The sequence below is a fragment of the Oncorhynchus tshawytscha genome, linkage group LG08 (genome assembly GCF_018296145.1).
Source record: "Oncorhynchus tshawytscha isolate Ot180627B linkage group LG08, Otsh_v2.0, whole genome shotgun sequence".
NCBI lineage: Eukaryota > Metazoa > Chordata > Actinopteri > Salmoniformes > Salmonidae > Oncorhynchus > Oncorhynchus tshawytscha.
The window spans coordinates 26367727-26385220 of record NC_056436.1 but is presented as its reverse complement, the minus strand read 5'-3'; the positions used below and the strand labels follow the sequence as shown (position 1 = coordinate 26385220).

The window sequence follows — 17494 nt, the reverse complement described above, 5'->3', positions numbered from 1 at the left end:
CAGAAGCTTTGATGCCATGTCCAGCACCTCTGATTCGTTCTCATACTTGAACATCTGATTGGGAATGTGTGGTGATGGGTGGTAGTTTGGGTATTGAGTGGTCTTGGGATCAACTCCCAGCTGTTTCAGTTTGCTCACAATGTTGGGTAGAGTGTCTAACTGGGGGCTGTAGCGAGACACCCGCTCAGCTAGGCTGGAGATGGAGCTGTCTTTGCAATGATTTCCATGTCTTTTGTACTCTGCTGCCACCAGAGCCTTCTCCACAGCCTGATGTACCTTGAACAGAGTCCACTCTGTGGTCTTGCCTCCTGTGTCATTGTCAGCAGCGGCTAGGTCACACTGTGCTTGTCTCAGCCAGCGCTCAGCCTCTGCTCGGTTGGGTTGTGGTACATTTCCATGATGTGTCCAGAAGTTGTATCTAGTATTGTGTCCCCTGTAGAACCTCTCTCTCCCACACTGGTGGCGATGAGCTTCTTGGTTCCACTGGTTGTAGAAGTTTCTGAAATTTGTGTTCCACTGCTGTGAGGATGGGTTCCCCGTCCTGTGTGAGGATGGTTTCCCCGTCCTGCCGTTTTCAAGATCCTCAATTCTGTTTTTCAGATACTTGAATGCCTCCGTGGCTAGCTGTTGGCAGTCTGGGTTTTTGTCAGGGTGCCACCTCAGGTAGAGGCGTCTGATGGCCTTGAACCGCTCCTCTGCAGACAGAATCCAAATCTCTGCCAGACATTTGTCTATTTCCTTTTTGGCTTCTTCCAGAGACTGTGGTGAGGTCTTTGTGGATGAAGACCGCTGCACAGATTCTCCCAGTTGTACCAGGTCCATGCACGTTGCTCCAGTGGAAGAGTATGAGAAAGGCTTCTTTTCCCGTTTAAATTGGTAGAGATCAAGGGCACTGACTTCTATGACTTCATCTTTCCCAATCTGTATTTTGTATCTGTAGGGACTCTGTCCTGATTGGCCAGATGGCACACACAGCTGTTCCACTATAACTGCATAGCAACAATGCTCCTCCTCTGCCGTATTCTTAAAGCCAACATATTCCCCCAGATTCATAGTTGTTGAGGAAGCTCATGTCCAGGGCATCGTGCCACTCTTCAGGAACAGGACTTCCTGGTTCCGGTGGCCCTTTCATGGAGTCCTCAGTATCAGCACTGTCATGGATTCCATTCTGTTCTAGAGTTGTCTTGGCGTCCTTCATGCCATCACACGAAAGAAGGTGTCCTAGAACTAGCAGGAGGTTTGAGCCAAGAATGTTATTAAGAAGGGCATTCATCTCTTTAGTCAGTCTCATGATGATCTCTCTTCACTTTGTGGGCCTGGTCGTCATTGTGTTTCAGGTAGAAGGTACAACCTTGCTGGCCCTTTTTTTACGATACACCTGTGTGACAGCAGTGGTGTCACTCCCAGTACCTCCCTGGGCCAAGTTGAAGCACTGTTTTCAAGGCTGTTGCAGCAGGTGATCTCAATGCCGCCAAAAGGTTTTCTGACACATGGTGGCAGCATCGCCTTGTGATATCTTGCCCTGACACTGCTCTCTGATGACACACTAGACCATGCATGAAGGGAGCTGAGGATAGGTGTGCCCCAAACCATCCGCTGAACTCGCAGCCCTCCCACATTACTCACACAGTTGCATGTTGGATTCCACCACATTCTCTACTGTAATCTGAGAGAGCATTTTGGGTTGTATCTCCAGGGGCAACAACTGCATGATTTTACAATGTTCATACATGTCGTTCCCTAAATGGCAATTGCTCAGTTTCTCCAGGAGTTTCAATTTGTCTTTAATGGCACCCTCCAATCTGCTAACCTTGAAGACTGTGTCATTGAAATACAGTGAGGCTGAAGGGTACAGTCTGCCATCGGTTGAAGGTAGATACAAGGTCTTGGGAATTTCTGAGGTCAACTGATTTTCTTGCAATTTGATGATCAGATGAAAAAGTTGCTCCACAGCTCGCTTGACAGCTTTCTCCTGATTTGGCTGAAGGGTCTGCTTGTCGGGTGGAATCTGCATGGATTTCTTGTAGAACTTTGCAGTACTGCTCTGCAGTAGGCCTGTCTTTGACGCCAATTTTCTTGAAGAATTCTGCAAACCTGACATCCTTTGGAGGAATGCAGTGGCCAAGTACGGCCTGAACTCCATACAATGAAGCAGTATCAGAGCTGTTTGCTTGCTCTTTACAAGTGCAGAATCTTCCTCCACAAGCACCACAGGAGATCAGTCAACGGCTTGGGGTCAAACTCTATTGTTTGTAGATAGGGTGTAAGATGTCCGGAACACTTCAGCTCGTGTTCCAACCAAGTCAGCAGTTTGGCATGGTGACTGACAGATGTTTCTGAGGTTCTCTGTCACACGTTCAGAAGGGGTTTGGTCAACTGCACCTGCTTCTCTAATCATTTGAATATGCTTTTCATCGCAGTTTCTACGTGCAGTATTGGCATGGATGTCCAAATTAGGCATGGGTGGAGGACATCTTTTTCAATCAGACAACCTCTGATTGAACTACAGTCCTCTTTCCTGCAAATGACTGGTGGTAGTTGCACAACCTCCTTTGAATTTCCACAGGAAAACAAACTTGATGTCAGCAATCGTTTTCAGAAAGTCTGGTTCTAGCTTTTTGACATTTCTTTTTTGAAAATAGTTTCAAACAATGTAGACGACATCAGTTTCAGCCCTTTGAGGCTGGCAGTGCCTTTTGGCATCCAATTCAATTTGATGAGCAAATTCAATTATTTCCTCATCTGACACAGTGCACTTCATTCCAAGTTCTTTGAGCAGTTGCCTTGCTTCACTCTTGAAAATGATGTTCGCTCTATTATGAAATTCATTCCAGAAGCTTTCTGGCACAAATCTTCTTGCGGCAGCATCACCTTGTACAACGTCTGATTCTCATCAAAGAAGTAGGAGGCCATCTGCAGATTCCCATGGATGTCCCGAATGAATTTCACATTTTTCATTATAGAGATGATTTTGTCATGGTACTGCTGATAGTCCTGTTTGAGTTGTAGTGACAACAACAGCTGGACAGAGTGGATAATTTGGTTGTTGTTTAGCTTGTGCAGGAAAGGCAGAATGAACTGGACATAGTACTCCAAATCACTTAATATCTTAATGCTCAGGTATTTTGACAAGCTCTCATTTACAATGTTGTATTTCAGGAAAATGTTGTTGTCATCTGCCATGTACACATCTGGAAAGCTTTCCCTGAACTCTGTGTTGAGGATGTATACATTTCTGGGTCCATCAATACGCTGCCGTCCATCCTGTATGGTTTCAAATAGTGGCAATGACTTGAGCTTTCTCTGGTAGTCCTGTTTGTTTTTAGATGAGCATATCCCAGACTGTAGGACATTTTGAAGTGTCTTCAACTCGTAATCTGAAAAGATGCTGAAATTCTGGAATGTTCCAGCTGGTGGACTTGGTCTAACACAGCACTGCTGTCGCTTGTCCTCAAGAGCTCAGGGAGTAGATATTGATGCAGATGCCTGTTCACATCTTGGAAGAATGTAAGGTCCAGTTTCATGAGACCAAGTTTCATGAGAATTAATATCATTTCTTCTTCTGAAAACAGAATCACACTGGACATCTTCCTCATTGTTTGTAGAACATATTTGTTGTTTAGTCTTGACACAACAGGCAACATTGGGCAGTCAGAGAACAGCTCCTTGATGGCTATCAGAGCCTGGTTACCATCTCCATTTGTTGAAGCTGTAGCATGTATGTGATAACTAAAAGAATTCCCATAGTTCTTTCAGCCATGAGTGTATTATCTGGTTTGGTACATGTAGCCCACAGTGTGGATCGGTTTCACAGTTTTGAAGGAGATGCAGAAGTATAGGTTTCAAATACTTTGCTGCGACTGGAATTGTCAATTCTTTAAGAAAAGTTCCCGTCTTGTAGAACCTGAAAATGTTTGGTGTTGGTTATTAAATCAGCAAAATCCTCATGATGTCCATGGAACATTCTGTAAAATGTTGACAGAAGCTTGGGAGAGTCAGGGTCAAACACTCTAAGAATCTGATCTTGAGTGAGAAGCAGTGGAAGTCCGGTGACTGAACTGGAACTCTTCCTGTTAGCATCTTTTTTTAAGTCTACTGTCAGAACTGGACCTGTCCTCACTAACTACAACATTTTTGATACAGTACTCCAAGAGAATGGAGCATCTCATTTTTGTCTCTGATCAAAGTCTGGCCAATAGGTAGAGGTAAATCCATTTCAGTGTGAGTTGGATCATTCAGTGGTTTCTTCCTCAGGTAGTTACCCACTGTCAAAGGACTGACTTTTCTCACTTCAATCCCAGCCGATTTGAAGCTGGTCCATATTTCCACCATTTTCTGGATGAAGGAACCAACTGCATTCCAAGATCATCTAAAATAGAAACAATAGATCTATTTTCTTTGCTCAAATGAGGTGCATCACTTGGTTCCGTCTTGCTCACACTAGACCACTCAACAGTGTACTCTGTTATTGACCTGTGTTGAACTTGTCGAGTTGAGCCGTGTAGCACTGGAATAAGGTCAAGTTTTCTGTCATTGACTGACCTGTACACTTCATGAATCATTTCATGCCAATCTTGGCCAGTGTCTTTGGAGATGGTGGGAAGAAACACAAGTATGAGCTATCAAGGACTGAATCAATATGTATGGAATTGACTTTCACTTTCTTTAGGTCACAACGGATGTAATTGAGAAGGTCAGCATACAATGGGGCGATGACATTCAATTTCAGGGGACTCATTCCAATCTATCTTCAGACTTTTCCCATCTTCTTTCCAGAAACCCCGTCTGGAGGAATCTACCTCAAAGTTCCGTTGACATGGACTGGAAGTCCAGTTTTACCAGGCAAGGGCAGGGAGCAGAATGTCATTCAATGAAGTCATCCTGTTTAGGCAGAGCTTGTGCTGACAATTTTTCCTCTTTCTCTAGGCTGAGAGCTTACACATGCTGCCAAAGCTGCCTGGGGAACTCTGCCAGTCTGTCCTTCCATATCAGTGTTTACTTTACAAGAGCCAAACTGCTCTGCAATGATCCACTCGCTTTGCCTTTTACCAGATGATGAAATCTTGACACTGTAAATGGCTTCCTGTGGTGTTTGTCCGTGGGACAGCAGCGACTGTTGTACATGGTTTGAAAAGAAACCCATTCTGCAATGCTCTTCTCATGTATACTTTTTCAATCGAGAAAGTAGTCCCAGGCTTTCTGTGCCTGGGTTGATTTCATGAAACTGGATTTTCTGATGTTCTTCAAGAACTTATCAATCCCTCGGGGTCTTCACAGAGGCTGAGGACAGTTCTGCCATATCTTCGACATTGACCCCATTGCCGGATATTTCGGAGGTTTTGCCATATGGCACCAGTCTGATAGGCAACCTAAACATGAATTGCCTTCTTTAAGAGGAGAATTCTTTTGGGAGAAATGTATTGTAAACATCAATGAAGGTGTTCTTACATTCCTCTTCCCATAAGATTTTGACACCTGGTGATTCTCGTGATGCTTCAACATACTTCAGATTGGGATCAGATATGCAGAGCCATTTGTCACCGGTTAGGATCGAAGGACAGTCAGTCAGGTGGTAGACTGAGTTAAACCCAAGTCCATATTTTCCGGTTTTCCCTGGAATGTTGTGCTTTCCACCTTCTCCCAGCTGCTGAATACCTTGCAGATCAGCAGGAGAAAACACCTGGTTGTTGTACACACACAGTGCCGGGCCCTGAAGTGGATTCCATCTCTGTCCAAATGTTTTCTCTGTGCTGTGCTGTCTTTTGTCCCAAACAAAGTGAATTTCTGTGGCCTCTGCATCATCAGCATTTTGGATGAGTTCTTTCAGGATGTCCTTCTTCGAGGGATAAGCTGAGATTATGTTTTTAATGCGAACTGTCAGTTTCTCACGTTGTCCAAACTCTTCAGCAAATGGTGAGAAGTTCTCTACTGAATGCTTTAGCAGTGTGTGATGTCTTGTTGTGATCACCCCCAAAATGAAGTGCAACGGCACGAGATATTTTTGCATGGCACAAAGTGACATCTTCTGACACTTCCATCCAGGGGCTGTCATTGAAATACAGCTGGTTAGATGGCTGCAAAACACACATTTCATCAGGTATGAGACAGTCATCCTGTTTTTCATCTTTGGCCTTATATAATCCCCTTTGGACTATTGTCAGACAAATTTCTAGATCATTATTGGAAAGTGGGCTGATGCCATAGGCTTGGCTGAGTTTCTTCAGTACACCATGAAACTGTTCTGGTGTGAATTGCTTTTGGATGCATAGACATTTCCAGAGATTCTTGAAACTGGAGAAGGCAGTTGGAAGCACATGAAGATAAGGTTTAGCATCAAATTCCTCATTTTTAGCCACAGACTTTACATCCACAAACCTGTCTTCAACAAGGATAAAGGGGAATGAGTGTGCCCTCTCAAAAATGGCAGTCAATTCCTTCTCATCATACAGCCATCTGTTCAAAAAGCTGTAGCAATTATGGGCTGTGTTGAAGAGCGTCTGTTTGTCACATGTTTCCGAGTGCTTGGATGATTCCTGTAGCTGCTGAAGCACTGTCTCGAGTGATGGGCTTTCACAAACTCCCAGTATGCATAGCACTGCATCGTCACTGTGTATTTTCAGATTTAAAGAGTCTACCACAGACTGTGTCATGTCAACTAGATGGCGACATCTGTCACTGTAAATGTCAGTAGGCTTTTGAAGTCTGACTATTCCATCCTTCACTGCTCCACCCTTCCCTGCGTATGTAATAACTGGAGGACATGCTGGAATGAACACGGTGTTTCTCAGAGTCTCCCAGTGAGGCGAAGCTTCATCTTTTAGGGAGTCCCTCATCAGCTCCAGGATGCACTGGAGATGCTTATATGCTTTGCCTTTGTCTTTTTGCCAGATTTTGTCAATGGTCTCTGCTCTTTCTGTGATGTCCTCCAAAGGGAGCTGGTCACTCAGCATCCCCAGTTCTGACAGACGTTGAATCCTTTTAGGGGAATGAAAGTCATTTTTGGTTCCACCGAGGAACCGTCCTTCCTCTTGCTCAAACAAGTGTGCCACTTTTCCAGAAGTATTCACAAGTTTTTTGATGTACTGAAGTTTTCCACTTTTCTTTGTAGGAATGCATGGGTAGCTCCTTAGTAGATTGTCAATGGCATCGTTCTTCAGGTCAATAGCATGCAACACAAGAGCATTCCTACTCTTCTGGTCCATATTGTTCAGGTTGTTGAATACCACTTCTTGGTAAAATGCTTCCCAGTCAAATGTTCTCTGCTGGAGAATCTCATCTAAACCGGTCTGTATGAAACTCTGTCTCACCCACAAAGGCAGAGGAACAACAAGATAAGATGTGTTTGAATTGCTTTTACACACCTTCATTGCAAGCTCTCCAACAGCTTTGTCCTCTTGAATATTTGGGTGCAGAAATCTGGCTTTGTCCATTGAGCACCAGTTTTCCCCATCACTGAAGAGCTTCAGAGGTTTGCCAGAGAAGTGCTGACTGACGACCAAGTAAAATGTATCAACCAAGGGTTTGAAGGGTTTGTTCACGTTCTCTCCATTAGGCCAAAAGGTATAGTACTGATAACGTTGAAGGGTTCCATTTCTTGACATGTTCTTCAACACTAGCAGTGTACTGACATATGCGGTTGTAACAGCATCCTGAAGGAGAGCTTTATTCCAGTCGTATTTCACTCCACTCTCCCACAGACCTCTCCGATTAGAGGTCACAGCAAAGGATCCGTTCAGGTTCACTGGGAGCCCTGTGGCAACAGAGAGAGGGAGGAAGCAGAACGCCTGGCCAACCAGGTTGGTTTCTCCAGGGACCCATTTCCCTGTCTTTGGTTCTTTGTTTAAAGGTACAGCAACACCTCCGATTGGCAAGGAGAGCACTGCCTGCTTATTATCTCTCTGGACCATTTGTAAAGAATTCTTTGTCCCAAAGCAATTGTATAGGAGCCAGAACTGGACATCAGATCCATCACAATGTTGTTGCGTTAGTTCAGCTATGTTGGCTCTATGGCAGTCAATGACCTCTTGGCATTTCGCATCACGCTTCATCAGACATTTCAGAGCATCATTCTGTAATATTCCTAGAGGAGTGTCCTCTGGAATCTTGATTGTGCTCACAACCTTTCTGGTGGCAGTGAAAATATTCTCTATCTGGTCGTCTTGAGGAGGAGTGGAAGCATCAACCGGAAGGTTTTGAAGAGATACCGTGTTTATGTTCTTCAGAAAGAGGAGGTGAGTTTGTGAGTTGTTTGTCAGGTCTTGTTGAAATGTCACTATGTCATCTCTGTCATACACATTTCTGCTGATTTCTGACTTGACAGCCTCCTCTTGTGTTCTGAAAGGTAGTTTAATGAGCGTGCCCGGGTAGAATTTCTGAGTGCTGTCTCTTGAAAGATTGCAATTAAAAAATCCGCTCATATGGTCTGAATTGACCAGGAAACCTGTGCAGAAGCTGCTCCCGAGACAAGTTGAGCTTGATACCAGGAGTTGCTTTGTTTTGCATGTCTTTTGCAGGTGTGTAACATTTGGATCAAGTATCAGAAGCTTGTTGCCACTGAGGATTGAGGGAATATCAGTCACATGGTACACCGCATTAAATCCAAGTCCAAATTTCCCTATTTTTTTCAACCTGGTTTTCCTTTGAGGCAGATGGAGTTTGACAATGTTTTCAGTCATCTTCTGTGAACAGCCCGTTATTGAAGGCCCAGAGACACGGTCCCTGACAGAGAACCATGCCTTGGTCTATGAGGCTGTCAGCAGGGTCTTTGTGTTTCCTGAAATCCACCATGAACTTACAGGTGTTTGCCCTAGCATCTTCTGCATTCTGAATTAGCTCTTTGAAGATGTCATTTCTTCGTCATACTCCTTCAGAATGTTCTTAATCCTCAGAGTTATGGGCTCCGACTGCCCACACTGTTCTATTCCAATGAACTTCCTGGGCGCAGGATCCGGGTGCTGAGGAAAGGATGTTCAGCCACTGTGCCGTCGCCGGTGGAATCTCCCTCGTGGATGACATGAATCTCATCCTGGTCATTCTGTAATCTTCCAGACCATCCCTGCTTATATCACAAAACACTGTCTTTGACAATGGTTGCAGGGTAAATCTCTGACTCCCTGCCATGACCGGCACTGGGATATTGTCCCTGACTTTTTCTTCTCTCTCCACATCCAGTTCAGAATGGCTATTGACACTTTCAGCTCTGAGGATTTTCCAAAAGATTGGGGCCTTTTTTCAATGGTCTGTTTGATGTCATGAAGGATGTCCTCTATTTCTTTCTCTGAGAGTGATGTCTTCACTCCAAACTCTGTCAGCAACTTTTTGTATGGAAGAATTCGTCTAGCACCTTCTCAATGTACGAGCTCAGATCCAAATCAGGTGGGTAGTCCAAGACTACATCGTGAGGAAAAACAAAATGATTGTGTATCCACAGCCAAGGTATGACTCTTTTGTGCATCACTTCCCTGACCTCACAGATGTGATCTTGCATGTATTTGTAAATGCTATGCAGCTTGGTTTTAAACTGCACGTCTTTATCTGGATCGGTCATTGCCTTGGCCACAGCTGCCAATGCTGACAGATTCTCACAACCTTCTCAGCAGGAGGTAGGCGAGCAGACCAAGTTTGCTGCTTACTTTCTGACTAAAGTCTCCTGTAAGAGGCATGACATGCCCTACAATGCCAGCGTACTCTGAATGTCGTATCTCCTCTAGCTTGTAGAAACCTTTCCCCTATTATTTTCTTTCATGATGTAAGGATTCTCACAAGGACCACTGCAGCTGTGATAGGTGCTGCAGCTGCTGAAGAGTGAGAATTGGGAAAGCAGGTCATTGCGATTCAATAGTCTTTGAAGTGCTTCTGCTTTTTGAAAGCGTTTTGTGAATGAACATGTGATTTATCAATATGGGTGCCAACATGCAACACGTTGTCTGCTGAAACGTCAGTTTCCTTTTGTCTGCAATCCAAGACGTATTAAGCTGTCAAGCTTCTCTGAGTATTTGTGAACACTGCAGGAGGAAAGAATTCTCTTTCAAAAAGAACTTTGAAGGCTTCATTGTTTGGATCAAAAATACTGGAGGTCTTCTTCAGCTCTCCATCTATTTCGATAAAGCTCAAATCTTGGCATTTTTTGTGCAAGGTCCCATTCTGTGAGAAGAGGATACTGCCATGCTGTAATATCCAGGTCATAATTCCCTCTCTCTCTTGTTTCATGAAATACTTCTTCTCAACTCCATCAATCAAATTAACAGCCACCTGAGCAGTATTCAAGAGATCAATCTTGAGCAACAATAGGAGCCTGCGTCAGCCTCAGTTGCACACCGGACAATGGAATCCGGCATTGGGAGCTCTGTGGGGAGAGCTGGGGTGGAACCCAAATCCACTGCCTGCTTGTATTGAGGTGGGAACATATTCTCCTGCCATTGATTGGAAGAGAGGCATCTTTGAGAGCAGGTCTCTCTCATGGACTGTGAAGAGAATCCAGAGTAGAGAGGTAGGCTTTGAGTTCCTCTTTCTCATGGTAAGGAGCAGACCTGATTCCACTGATGACCTGACTAGCAGCTAAGTTCATGAACACTTGTAGAGTGTTCTGTGGCGATGGTGGTAGTACGTACGAGTCAAGATCTTGGTGTTTCAGGCATTTGTCTCTGTTAACGACTGTTCCCCCAACCTTCTTCATGACTTCCTTTATTTTGTCTGGTAAGATGGATTGCGTGCTTTTCTGAAAAATCATGATTGGATTCCGTTGTAGTCTTGCAAGTATGACAGAATGGCTAGATCTACTGTGTCTATTATTATGACAGACCAGCTAGATCTACTGTCTCTATTATATTATGACAGACCAGCTAGATCTACTGTCTCTATTATATTATCGACAGACCAGCTAGATCTACTGTCTCTATTATATTATGACAGACCAGCTAGATCTACTGTCTCTATTATATTATGACAGACCAGCTAGATCTACTGTCTCTATTATATTATGACAGACCAGCTAGATCTACTGTCTCTATTATATTATGACAGACCAGCTAGATCTACTGTCTCTATTATATTATGACAGACCAGCTAGATCTACTGTCTCTATTATATTATGACAGACCAGCTAGATCTACTGTCTCTGTTATATTATGACAGACCAGCTAGATCTACTGTCTCTATTATATTATGACAGACCAGCTAGATCTACTGTCTCTATTATATTATGACAGACCAGCTAGATCTACTGTCTCTATTATATTATGACAGACCAGCTAGATCTACTGTCTCTATTATATTATGACAGACCAGCTAGATCTACTGTCTCTATTATATTATGACAGACCAGCTAGATCTACTGTCTCTATTATATTATGACAGACCAGCTAGATCTACTGTCTCTATTATATTATGACAGACCAGCTAGATCTACTGTCTCTATTATATTATGACAGACCAGCTAGATCTACTGTCTCTATTATATTATGACAGACCAGCTAGATCTACTGTCTCTATTATATTATGACAGACCAGCTAGATCTACTGTCTCTATTATATTATGACAGACCAGCTAGATCTACTGTCTCTATTATATTATGACAGACCAGCTAGATCTACTGTCTCTATTATATTATGACAGACCAGCTAGATCTACTGTCTCTATTATATTATGACAGACCAGCTAGATCTACTGTCTCTATTATATTATGACAGACCAGCTAGATCTACTGTCTCTATTATATTATGACAGACCAGCTAGATCTACTGTCTCTATTATATTATGACAGACCAGCTAGATCTACTGTCTCTATTATAATATGACAGACCAGCTAGATCTACTGTCTCTATTATATTATGACAGACCAGCTAGATCTACTGTCTCTATTATATTATGACAGACCAGCTAGATCTACTGTCTCTATTATATTATGACAGACCAGCTAGATCTACTGTCTCTATTATATTATGACAGACCAGCTAGATCTACTGTCTCTATTATATTATGACAGACCAGCTAGATCTACTGTCTCTATTATATTATGACAGACCAGCTAGATCTACTGTCTCTATTATATTATGACAGACCAGCTAGATCTACTGTCTCTATTATATTATGACAGACCAGCTAGATCTACTGTCTCTATTATATTATGACAGACCAGCTAGATCTACTGTCTCTATTATATTATGACAGACCAGCTAGATCTACTGTCTCTATTATATTATGACAGACCAGCTAGATCTACTGTCTCTATTATATTATGACAGACCAGCTAGATCTACTGTCTCTATTATATTATGACAGACCAGCTAGATCTACTGTCTCTATTATATTATGACAGACCAGCTAGATCTACTGTCTCTATTATATTATGACAGACCAGCTAGATCTACTGTCTCTATTATATTATGACAGACCAGCTAGATCTACTGTCTCTATTATATTATGACAGACCAGCTAGATCTACTGTCTCTATTATATTATGACAGACCAGCTAGATCTACTGTCTCTATTATATTATGACAGACCAGCTAGATCTACTGTCTCTATTATATTATGACAGACCAGCTAGATCTACTGTCTCTATTATATTATGACAGACCAGCTAGATCTACTGTCTCTATTATATTATGACAGACCAGCTAGATCTACTGTCTCTATTATATTATGACAGACCAGCTAGATCTACTGTCTCTATTATATTATGACAGACCAGCTAGATCTACTGTCTCTATTATATTATGACAGACCAGCTAGATCTACTGTCTCTATTATATTATGACAGACCAGCTAGATCTACTGTCTCTATTATATTATGACAGACCAGCTAGATCTACTGTCTCTATTATATTATGACAGACCAGCTAGATCTACTGTCTCTATTATATTATGACAGACCAGCTAGATCTACTGTCTCTATTATATTATGACAGACCAGCTAGATCTACTGTCTCTATTATATTATGACAGACCAGCTAGATCTACTGTCTCTATTATATTATGACAGACCAGCTAGATCTACTGTCTCTATTATATTATGACAGACCAGCTAGATCTACTGTCTCTATTATATTATGACAGACCAGCTAGATCTACTGTCTCTATTATATTATGACAGACCAGCTAGATCTACTGTCTCTATTATATTATGACAGACCAGCTAGATCTACTGTCTCTATTATATTATGACAGACCAGCTAGATCTACTGTCTCTATTATATTATGACAGACCAGCTAGATCTACTGTCTCTATTATATTATGACAGACCAGCTAGATCTACTGTCTCTATTATATTATGACAGACCAGCTAGATCTACTGTCTCTATTATATTATGACAGACCAGCTAGATCTACTGTCTCTATTATATTATGACAGACCAGCTAGATCTACTGTCTCTATTATATTATGACAGACCAGCTAGATCTACTGTCTCTATTATATTATGACAGACCAGCTAGATCTACTGTCTCTATTATATTATGACAGACCAGCTAGATCTACTGTCTCTATTATATTATGACAGACCAGCTAGATCTACTGTCTCTATTATATTATGACAGACCAGCTAGATCTACTGTCTCTATTATATTATGACAGACCAGCTAGATCTACTGTCTCTATTATATTATGACAGACCAGCTAGATCTACTGTCTCTATTATATATATGACAGACCAGCTAGATCTACTGTCTCTATTATATTATGACAGACCAGCTAGATCTACTGTCTCTATTATATTATGACAGACCAGCTAGATCTACTGTCTCTATTATATTATGACAGACCAGCTAGATCTACTGTCTCTATTATATTATGACAGACCAGCTAGATCTACTGTCTCTATTATATTATGACAGACCAGCTAGATCTACTGTCTCTATTATATTATGACAGACCAGCTAGATCTACTGTCTCTATTATATTATGACAGACCAGCTAGATCTACTGTCTCTATTATATTATGACAGACCAGCTAGATCTACTGTCTCTATTATATTATGACAGACCAGCTAGATCTACTGTCTCTATTATATTATGACAGACCAGCTAGATCTACTGTCTCTATTATATTATGACAGACCAGCTAGATCTACTGTCTCTATTATATTATGACAGACCAGCTAGATCTACTGTCTCTATTATATTATGACAGACCAGCTAGATCTACTGTCTCTATTATATTATGACAGACCAGCTAGATCTACTGTCTCTATTATATTATGACAGACCAGCTAGATCTACTGTCTCTATTATATTATGACAGACCAGCTAGATCTACTGTCTCTATTATATTATGACAGACCAGCTAGATCTACTGTCTCTATTATATTATGACAGACCAGCTAGATCTACTGTCTCTATTATATTATGACAGACCAGCTAGATCTACTGTCTCTATTATATTATGACAGACCAGCTAGATCTACTGTCTCTATTATATTATGACAGACCAGCTAGATCTACTGTCTCTATTATATTATGACAGACCAGCTAGATCTACTGTCTCTATTATATTATGACAGACCAGCTAGATCTACTGTCTCTATTATATTATGACAGACCAGCTAGATCTACTGTCTCTATTATATTATGACAGACCAGCTAGATCTACTGTCTCTATTATATTATGACAGACCAGCTAGATCTACTGTCTCTATTATATTATGACAGACCAGCTAGATCTACTGTCTCTATTATATTATGACAGACCAGCTAGATCTACTGTCTCTATTATATTATGACAGACCAGCTAGATCTACTGTCTCTATTATATTATGACAGACCAGCTAGATCTACTGTCTCTATTATATTATGACAGACCAGCTAGATCTACTGTCTCTATTATATTATGACAGACCAGCTAGATCTACTGTCTCTATTATATTATGACAGACCAGCTAGATCTACTGTCTCTATTATATTATGACAGACCAGCTAGATCTACTGTCTCTATTATATTATGACAGACCAGCTAGATCTACTGTCTCTATTATATTATGACAGACCAGCTAGATCTACTGTCTCTATTATATTATGACAGACCAGCTAGATCTACTGTCTCTATTATATTATGACAGACCAGCTAGATCTACTGTCTCTATTATATTATGACAGACCAGCTAGATCTACTGTCTCTATTATATTATGACAGACCAGCTAGATCTACTGTCTCTATTATATTATGACAGACCAGCTAGATCTACTGTCTCTATTATATTATGACAGACCAGCTAGATCTACTGTCTCTATTATATTATGACAGACCAGCTAGATCTACTGTCTCTATTATATTATGACAGACCAGCTAGATCTACTGTCTCTATTATATTATGACAGACCAGCTAGATCTACTGTCTCTATTATATTATGACAGACCAGCTAGATCTACTGTCTCTATTATATTATGACAGACCAGCTAGATCTACTGTCTCTATTATATTATGACAGACCAGCTAGATCTACTGTCTCTATTATATTATGACAGACCAGCTAGATCTACTGTCTCTATTATATTATGACAGACCAGCTAGATCTACTGTCTCTATTATATTATGACAGACCAGCTAGATCTACTGTCTCTATTATATTATGACAGACCAGCTAGATCTACTGTCTCTATTATATTATGACAGACCAGCTAGATCTACTGTCTCTATTATATTATGACAGACCAGCTAGATCTACTGTCTCTATTATATTATGACAGACCAGCTAGATCTACTGTCTCTATTATATTATGACAGACCAGCTAGATCTACTGTCTCTATTATATTATGACAGACCAGCTAGATCTACTGTCTCTATTATATTATGACAGACCAGCTAGATCTACTGTCTCTATTATATTATGACAGACCAGCTAGATCTACTGTCTCTATTATATTATGACAGACCAGCTAGATCTACTGTCTCTATTATATTATGACAGACCAGCTAGATCTACTGTCTCTATTATATTATGACAGACCAGCTAGATCTACTGTCTCTATTATATTATGACAGACCAGCTAGATCTACTGTCTCTATTATATTATGACAGACCAGCTAGATCTACTGTCTCTATTATATTATGACAGACCAGCTAGATCTACTGTCTCTATTATATTATGACAGACCAGCTAGATCTACTGTCTCTATTATATTATGACAGACCAGCTAGATCTACTGTCTCTATTATATTATGACAGACCAGCTAGATCTACTGTCTCTATTATATTATGACAGACCAGCTAGATCTACTGTCTCTATTATATTATGACAGACCAGCTAGATCTACTGTCTCTATTATATTATGACAGACCAGCTAGATCTACTGTCTCTATTATATTATGACAGACCAGCTAGATCTACTGTCTCTATTATATTATGACAGACCAGCTAGATCTACTGTCTCTATTATATTATGACAGACCAGCTAGATCTACTGTCTCTATTATATTATGACAGACCAGCTAGATCTACTGTCTCTATTATATTATGACAGACCAGCTAGATCTACTGTCTCTATTATATTATGACAGACCAGCTAGATCTACTGTCTCTATTATATTATGACAGACCAGCTAGATCTACTGTCTCTATTATATTATGACAGACCAGCTAGATCTACTGTCTCTATTATATTATGACAGACCAGCTAGATCTACTGTCTCTATTATATTATGACAGACCAGCTAGATCTACTGTCTCTATTATATTATGACAGACCAGCTAGATCTACTGTCTCTATTATATTATGACAGACCAGCTAGATCTACTGTCTCTATTATATTATGACAGACCAGCTAGATCTACTGTCTCTATTATATTATGACAGACCAGCTAGATCTACTGTCTCTATTATATTATGACAGACCAGCTAGATCTACTGTCTCTATTATATTATGACAGACCAGCTAGATCTACTGTCTCTATTATATTATGACAGACCAGCTAGATCTACTGTCTCTATTATATTATGACAGACCAGCTAGATCTACTGTCTCTATTATATTATGACAGACCAGCTAGATCTACTGTCTCTATTATATTATGACAGACCAGCTAGATCTACTGTCTCTATTATATTATGACAGACCAGCTAGATCTACTGTCTCTATTATATTATGACAGACCAGCTAGATCTACTGTCTCTATTATATTATGACAGACCAGCTAGATCTACTGTCTCTATTATATTATGACAGACCAGCTAGATCTACTGTCTCTATTATATTATGACAGACCAGCTAGATCTACTGTCTCTATTATATTATGACAGACCAGCTAGATCTACTGTCTCTATTATATTATGACAGACCAGCTAGATCTACTGTCTCTATTATATTATGACAGACCAGCTAGATCTACTGTCTCTATTATATTATGACAGACCAGCTAGATCTACTGTCTCTATTATATTATGACAGACCAGCTAGATCTACTGTCTCTATTATATTATGACAGACCAGCTAGATCTACTGTCTCTATTATATTATGACAGACCAGCTAGATCTACTGTCTCTATTATATTATG

At 40.8% G+C, this 17494-nt stretch overlaps 1 protein-coding gene and 1 pseudogene across 1 annotated transcript; both read right to left on the bottom strand.

The window, feature by feature from the left end:
* Window positions 1–250: 250 nt before the first annotated feature.
* On the bottom strand, window positions 251–1205 carry LOC121846887 (sacsin-like; the record flags this gene model as incomplete). The annotated part of the gene is given in 1 exon segment (XM_042325376.1): window positions 251–1205. A coding segment is annotated over 1 exon segment (803 nt), but the record flags the coding sequence as incomplete, so codon positions are not given.
* A 4196-nt stretch (window positions 1206–5401) lies between these two features.
* LOC121847010 lies at window positions 5402–9033 on the bottom strand (annotated as a pseudogene).
* Window positions 9034–17494: the final 8461 nt, after the last annotated feature.